The following is an 8,037-nucleotide window of genomic DNA, read 5'->3' on the forward strand; positions in this document are numbered from 1 at the left end:
GCCGGCCGAGCCGCGCCTCCAGCGCCGGGTGCCGGTAGCCCTTGGGGAAGCGGTGCTTCACCACGGCCGCGCGGCCCTGGAAGCGGCCGCGGAACACGCGAGCCTCGGCGCCCTGCTTCACCAGCTCCAGGCGGCTCAGGAAGCGGCTGCTCCGCTCCCGGGCCGCCGCCAGCGCCGTGGCCTCCAGCGAGGGCTCCTCAGCCGCCTCGGCCATGACGGAACCACGGCGACGCCGGCTTCCGCCCGCCCCGGAAGTCCGCAGATCTCTCACGCTACCCAACACTTTCCGTTCCCCCCGGAAACTTCCGCCCGGGACGAGTGGTTCCGCCTCTGGGGGGCGCTCGCTCCTCGTTGGCGCCCTTGGCCCCTCGGTGCTCCGTGCGGCTCCGTAAGCTCTCGGCGATGCTCGGTTCTCTCGGAACCCTCGGTGACGCTCCCCGATGGCTTTGGGGTCCATCTCCCGACTTTCCGAGATTTCTTCGTGGTCCTCTGCCTGGGCCCTGGAATCCCTTCGGTGCACCCCGCCCCTCGGCCCCCCAGCTCTCCCCGGAGAGGGGCCTACGGGTACCAAGATCATAATTGCTGATTGACTGCTCAGAAATGAGAAGGAAAAGGGCGGAAACTTTTCTTACAGAAAAGAAAATTGAGCCGGCCGCCGGTGGCTCAGGCCTGTAATCCTAACTGCTCAGAAGGCTGAGTTCTGAGGATCCCGGTTCAAAGACAGCCCAGGCAGAAATAGCCGTGAGATTGTTATCTCTAATCATACAAAAAAGCCGGAAGTGGAGCTGTGGCCCAAATGATAGAGCACTAAGTTTGAGCTCAGGGACACAGCCCAGACCCTGAGTTCAAACCCCAAGATTGGCATAAATAAATAAGAAAATCGAGACTCTGGGTGGTGGGATGGGAAGTTGTAGGGGTAAAGAAGAGAAATCAAGGAACTGTTTTCTAGAGACAAACCAGAACTGAATTGGGAATTGCTACCGGCTTTCTGTAAGCTGCAGAGCTAATACAGGGCTTTAACTGTAGTAGCAAGACCCCTACTTAGGGGGGCAAGCCCACATAGTCCTCCTGAGTGACAGAACTGTTAACAAAGAAGTTAACAAAGAAGCAACTTTATTGAGAAGGTTCCAGGGCTGCAGCACAGGCTTGGGAGCTGATACTTAAGCTGATACTGCTACCCAGAGTGGCCCCCATTCCTTGGTTTTTAAAGGCAAAATCCATGAGGTTGAGCCTGGTCACACGCAGGTGACCAATGGGATTATATAACACACAAAGGATCGTACAGTCATACCATACCAGGCCACACTCAGGTGGCCAATAGGCGGGGTTTACCATAAGCATGTGTAAAAGGCAGGGTTTACCATAAGCACTTGTTGTCACCAGTTGGAGCCAGATTACAATCTATCTGTTTTACGGGTCAGTCAGCGATCAAGGGTGAGTTAGGTTGTTAAGGGGAGGGGGACCAGATGCATTTTTTTCATTCTGGGAACTAGGCCCATCAAGTCTAAAATCCCTAAAACAAAGGCAAAGCTCAAGATGGAATCATACCAGCTTGGGCCCCATCTCAGGGTCCACTTCATAACAATTGTTAACAATGGGTACAGAATTTTGTACCCAAGCACATAGCAAAGTCTGCCCCATGTCCCTACAGTACAGACAAGCCTACAGTACCACTGACCATTACATAAAGTTCATATGCAGCTTTTTGTTTTATATTGAGCATACACACATATAATTGTGAGGGGGGGGTTTCCCAACATAAATGAGAGCAAAAGTGAAACACTGAAAGGGATTTATCATTCTGAGGCAGTGGGGCAGAAATTAAACACTGAAACATAAGTACTGTTAAAAACTTAGATGTTATTAAAATGATTAAGTCTACATTGAGCTTTCATAATCTTCATTGTGAACATGTTTTAATGTTTTTTTGTGTGTGTGTGTGTGTGAAAGATTAAAATGGCCAAAAGCAGAACCTTCAGCAAGCCTTTTTCTTATGCCTGGTTGCCCAGAACAAAAAACTGTCACCTCAGCAACCCCTGTTTGGCAGCTAGCCAGACCACCCCAGGCCAGCGCCACTGCTTTGACCATTCCACACACACCTCAAGGCTGCTGCACAGTTACCACCATTGCCTCCTGGTGAAGCGCAACTCTGGCTCCTGTCCCAGAAGACACTGTCCCAGCCAGGACTGGTTCAAACTGGGCCAGTCTTTTTGTCATCAAACATCTGCAGCCATTTCTATCCAGGCCAGAAGGGGAGCACTTTCCCTGGTGGGGAAGAAAAAGGCCTGTGATTGGTGCTAAAACAGTCCTTCATTTGCATGAGGACTGTGATGTTTGGTGCAAGTGTGGGCCCTCATTTACATGAAGGACAGTGCCATGACTGGTGCAAACACAAGTCCTTCACTTGCATAAGGTTTGTGATGATTGGTGCAAGTATGGTGCCTCATTTGCATAAAGGGCAGTGCCATAATGTGTAAATTCATTTGCATGAGGGCCTGCTGTGATTGGTGAAAATGTTGGGTCCCTCATTTGAATGAAAGTACCAAGACTGGTGCAAACATGAGTCTTTCATTTGCATGAGGGCTGTGATGATTGGCTGTAATGATTGCCTCATTTGCATGAAGGATGGTAGAACTATAGTTGCTGGTGGTCCAACGTGCTGCCAAGGCTCAATAGCTCCAACAGTAGAGTAAGAGTCCCAACATCCAAAGCTTAGGTGTTGTACTCTAGCTGGCACTGACCAGTCACACTCACTGCTCCTGCTAAGAGTTGAGGATCACACTAGCTGCGGAGCATAATTAAGTTATTGGCCATCAAAGCCCAGAGCAATAAGCCTACATCCTGAGCCATACATCTGAGTCTGTAAGTCCAGCCCATAAACCTTGGGCACTAACGGTCTAATCTGCCAAAACCAAAAGAAGCTTTTTTTTTTTGACCTGCTTTTTTATTTCTATCATCTGATGGATAGCAATAGTTGCTTGTTTCTGTTTTGGTTGTTGTAATAGGGAGCAAGATAGGCAACTGTAACATAGTTATTCAATATTAGCAGCTTAAATGATGGCTGTGTGTTTCTGTCTTGTGAAACAAACAGCAAAGTTTGCCAGAGCTATGGCTTCCTTCTGTGAGTCTATTTCACTTCTTTTTCTCTCCTCTAGGCAAGAAAGTTGGTGAAAACTGGACAATAGCCCCTTAGGATAAGCACTTCTGCTCCCATTTGGTTGGCCAGAACCTAGTCACGTGACCTGTGGCATGCAAAGGAAGCTGGGAAATAGTTTTTGTCAGCCATGAGTTCATCTAGGTCTTTAGAGGATGTAGAAGAGGAATGATTTGGGGGGAATAGCATCAAATTAGTAGTCTGTCACAATGTTGGTATATTCAGCTGCAAATAACAGATTTCTCAACTAATGAGCTTAATTGACATGAACAATTTATCTTATAACTTAAGAAGTGTCTCTGGCTCCTCTTGGGTACTTTATGGTGCCAAGGGCACAGGATCTTTCCATCTTTCTGTCCCGCCTCCCTCATTATATTGCTGTGGTCCTTCCTCTGGTCACCTTATGATCCCAACATGTCTACCAAAGTCCCCACATCACAGGAAGTGTCTGTGGGAGAAGAGAAGCTGAGCCTCCTGCCAGGAGCCCCTTCTCTTCTCATCAGACCAGCCCTGCAAGCACTGGCCACGGCTGCCCCTGTGGCTTTGCCTTGGTGACAGAGGAGGCTGGACAGGGAAGGCCTGGCATAGCCAGCCTCAGTGCATGGAGAAGTGTTTGCAATCCAGGAGGAAGGGATCTGGACAAGCTCCTGGGAGGCAAGGCAGCCACAGGTACCCAGTGCAAGTGTCCAGCGCAGGTGCCCAGTGGGACAGAGTAGCCAGTTTCATTTCTCTGAATCCTACCTTCTGCACCGTCAGAATGGGGATTATGGTTCTGCTTGCTTATTGAATTAAATAAGAAGAGGCTGGGCAGTGATGTCTGCCTGTAATATCAGCTACCCAGGAGGCAGAGGTCAGGTGAATCATGATTCAAAACCAGCCCAGGGAGGGGGGTGGATAGTTAACAACACCCCAAGCTCCACAAGCAAGCCAGGTGTGGTGGAGCATGCTTACCATCCCAGCAGTGTGGGAGATAAACATGGAGGGTAGCAATCAAAGGCTGACCACAAGCAAAAGTGGGAGACTCTATCTAGACCACAGTGCAGTAAAAAGTGGCTCAAGTGGTTGAGCTCCCATCTAGCCAGTGCAAGACCCTGAGTTCATCATCTAGTCCAGCCAAAAATCACCTTTAAAATAGGAATGGCTTATCTCTCTCTCTTCCACGTTCACTGCTCCCCCTCCCCCTCCCCCACAGCCCCTGAGGCTCCAATGGGAGTGCTGCAGAGAGACGCTTTGGTCCAAGAGTTGCTATGACACCAGTGCCCTCCGCCTGGTGGCATGGGGGGGGGCGGTCCTTTGCAAGCATTTGCCCCCTGTTGGCTGAGCATGCTTTCTAGCTCTGCCAACTCCACCCTTGCCTGGGCCAATTCTATTTATAGCACCCAGCTTCTTGGAGCTTCATTGTTACTGTGTGGCCATCACCATGATTACCAGATCTACCCAAAACACTGCTTTAGAAGTCTCCTGTGGGACATTCCCTAGGACCCCTCATGGTACCCCCGTCACTGTGGTCTAGATAATGACGGAGCCTTTCATTCAGCCCCTGGTGGCCTGTGGGGACCCTGTACCTCTCTTTCAGACCCTTCTCCCATCAGACTCCTCTTTCTCTGCTCTTCAGACACTTCCATCTCCTCTCAAATTCCTGCTGTGGCCCTTCTTGCCACAGGGTCTTTGCACCTATGCTTTCCTCTGCCAGAAATGCTCCTCTCTCTCTTTCTCTCTCATCTAGAACCATGTGGGTACCTTTTTTTTTTTTTTTTGGTCAGTTATGGGGCTTGAACTCTGGGCCTGGGTGCTGTCCCTCAGCCCTTCAGCTCAAGGCCAGCACTCTACCACTTTGAGCCACAGCGCCGCTTCCGGTTTTCTGGTGGTTCATTGGAGATAAGAGTCTCACGGACTTTCCTTCCCGGGCTGGCTTTGAACTGGGATCCTCAGATCTCAGCCTCCTGAGTAGCTAGGATGACAGGCGTGAGCCACCAGCACCCTACCCATGTGAGTACCTTCAATTCTCAGCTCAACGGGCACTTCTTCAGGGAAGTCTGGCCTGCTTCTCGAAGGAGAGGAAACACAATGTTTACAAGCTCCCAGGTCCCTTCAAATCTAGCATGATCACAGATGACTTCAATTAATGCCTACCTCCCCCTAGTGACAAGCCAGCTGGAAGTGGGGGAGGGGAGCTTTTTTTTTAACTTGCCAAAAAGAGCAGTAGGGGAGTTGACAGCTTTGTTTACCTGCTTACAGGAAAGGTAGTTGTCAGTAGGGCTGGATTCAAAGCCAGCCTGGGCAAAAAAGTCCATGAGCGCCGGGCGCTGGTGGCTCACGCCTGTAATCCTAGCTACTCAGGAGGCTGAGATCTGAGGATCACGGCTCAAAGCCAGCCCGGGCCGGAGAGACCGTGAGACTCCTATCTCCAATAAACCACCAGAAAACCGGAAGTGGCACTGTAGCTCTAGTGGTAGAGCGCTGGCCTTGAGCTGAAGAACTGAGGGACAGCGCCCAGGCCCAGAGTTCAAGCCCCACGACCGACAAAAAAAAAAAAAAAAAGTCCATGAGCGTTTTCTCCATGTAACCAGGAAAAAGCTAGGAGTGGAAGTGTGGCTCAAGGCATAGAGCACCAGCCTTGAGCAAAAAAGCCAAACAGGAGTGAGAGGCCCTAAGTTCAAGACCCAGTACCAGCACAAGGAGGAGGAGGAAGAAGAGGAGGGGGGGAGAGAGGAGGAGGAAGTGGTAAACAGGTAGAAGGTGACCCCAGGAGCAAACCATAGAAAGCACATTCAGGTCTAAGTAGGGCATCAGTTGGTCAGTCATCCCCAGCAATTTCCAGGGAGTGGTGGGATAGGGACGCAGGCAGCCAGAGAGAACTGGTTTCCATGTGGGCCGGCTGCATTTGGCCCTGCTGGACACCCCCAGGGGCAGGGAGCTGGGTGCTGAAATCCCTCTTCCCTTCCCAGCAGCCACGGTTGAGGGCTGCTCCCTGAACCAGAAAGAGGCCCAGAACGGTCTGCCAGTGTGCCCTGAAGGGAAGAGCCAGGACCTGGGCCTGCGCAAAGGCGCCGCCTAGTAGATATAACTTTCCACTGCTTAAACACACACAGGAGTTGGTTTGTGTTAGGCATGGCTGGACCCCCCCCTCCAACCCCGGGGCTCAAGTCTCCTCATCCAAATCTGTATCTGGCTGCACCTTGACTCCACTCTCTTCTCTGATGCTCTGTCCTAAAGCAGCTCATCTCTCATGATAATTGAGCATGGACCTCTGAAATGCAGCTTCCAATAGCTGGGCCAGAGCCAATTTACAGATAAAGGAGAGTCAGTCAATTGCCAACCAGTACCAGTGTGCCACAGACACTGGGAAGAAAGGAACGACCATTCTATGCCGCTGAGGGTTTGTGGGACTTCTCCTAGTGATGCTCATTTGCTCTGTAGCTATTTTATGATGGCATTTAACTATCCATCTAGGGAAGATAACACCTCATATAGGATATTCTTAGAGGCTACTTAGAGGCCGGTGATTCAAGCCATTTAAGGAGTTAATCAAGGCAGGATCAGACCACTCTCAAAATGCAAAGCTTTCCCAAGGCATTTCTCTGAAGCAGAACCCTCCTAGCTCACCTTGAGCTGCACATCTGCATTCCACGAATGGCCTCTCTCACCTCTAAGCTTTTTAGCACTAAAGTGGAGAATTCCCTCCACCCAGCAAGTGGAACAGGGATGGCTGTAAGAAAGTCACTTAGACTCAGCCTCCTTACTTCACTAGAGTGCCGGGGGAGGGGCATGCAAATGAAGGATTGTATTTTCACCAATCACAGGACAGCTCCTAGTTCCACCAATCACAGACCCTACATAGAGACCAATTTCAAGTCCCACATTGTACCAATCACTGGCTTCTCTCTGAGTTATTGAGGGGGTGCTCCCCTATTCCACCCTTAGGGATGTCTAGAGCCATTGTGACTGGGGCAAGGTCTCCGGGGAGCAGGAGTCATGGCTCCAGTGACAGGGGTCCTTGCACCTGGAGTGTTTGTTAAGTTTCAGGAGAACAATCCAGTCAGACTGGACTGTCCGCTAGAAGACAACAGATTCTCATTCCTGATTCCCACTGGACAGAGGGGAAGGGACTTCAGCTGCTATTCAAAGGCCCAAACTCCTGGGGGGGAAAAATCCACCAAACAATTTTATAAGGTGTTTGCAGTAAGTCTCCAAGACAGCTCAGAAGAAAACTAACATGGTCAGCAGCATTGAGCCGTCAACACAGTTAGCTGTGCTTACCCCCTGCCCCAGAACCCGAGGAAGGCCAGCGCCCTTCCATCCGGCTCACCTGATCTACATTCATTTTAAGAGCAGACTTTGGGGGCCTCTTAGAAGCTGGCTGCCGGGCCAGTAAGAGCCAGGGAACCTTCCTTCAACAATTATTGTTGAGCAACTCTGTGTGCTGGATGTGTCTCCAGAGCCAGAACACTGGGGATTCAGAAGAAAGGAAAGGGACTTGTGTTTACCCAGAATGCTTTAGTGGGAAAAGATCCAACAAATGTAAATAATGTACATAGCTTCAGAGACCATGAATGTGGGCGTGTCTACCAAACAGGAGCTCAGGAAGGCACAAAGGCCCCTTGTGGAAAAAGACACAGCTGACCAGATCCAGTCCCTACTTCCTTCTCTGAGGTCATTTATCTCCCTGTCTCCTTTGTTGGCAGTGATTGATCAGGGCTTTGTGCTTCTTAGGCAGGTGCTCGGCCACTTGATCCCTACCTAGCTGGGATGGCAGATGTACACCACCAGGCTCAGATTTTTCTTTGGCAATTGGAGGAAGTGTCTCACAAATGTTTTGCTCCAACTGGTCTTGAACCTTGAGACTCCTGAGTTTCCATCTCCCAAGTAGCTAGAATAACAGA

General features: G+C 50.4%; 1 protein-coding gene across 1 annotated transcript in view; it reads right to left on the minus strand.

Annotated features, from left to right (window-relative positions):
- The window catches only part of Tp53rk (TP53 regulating kinase), a 2,604-nt gene extending 2,384 nt beyond the window's left edge, over positions 1-220 (minus strand). Inside the window, exon 1 of the mRNA XM_013010735.1 lies at positions 3-220. Coding sequence (XP_012866189.1) covers positions 3-214 — 212 coding nt within the window. The 5' untranslated portion in view covers positions 215-220. The remainder of the gene's footprint in view (positions 1-2) is intronic.
- Between the last annotated feature and the right edge of the window lie 7,817 nt (positions 221-8,037).

This window comes from Dipodomys ordii, unplaced genomic scaffold, assembly GCF_000151885.1.
Source record: "Dipodomys ordii isolate 6190 unplaced genomic scaffold, Dord_2.0 Scaffold13, whole genome shotgun sequence".
Taxonomy (NCBI): domain Eukaryota; kingdom Metazoa; phylum Chordata; class Mammalia; order Rodentia; family Heteromyidae; genus Dipodomys; species Dipodomys ordii.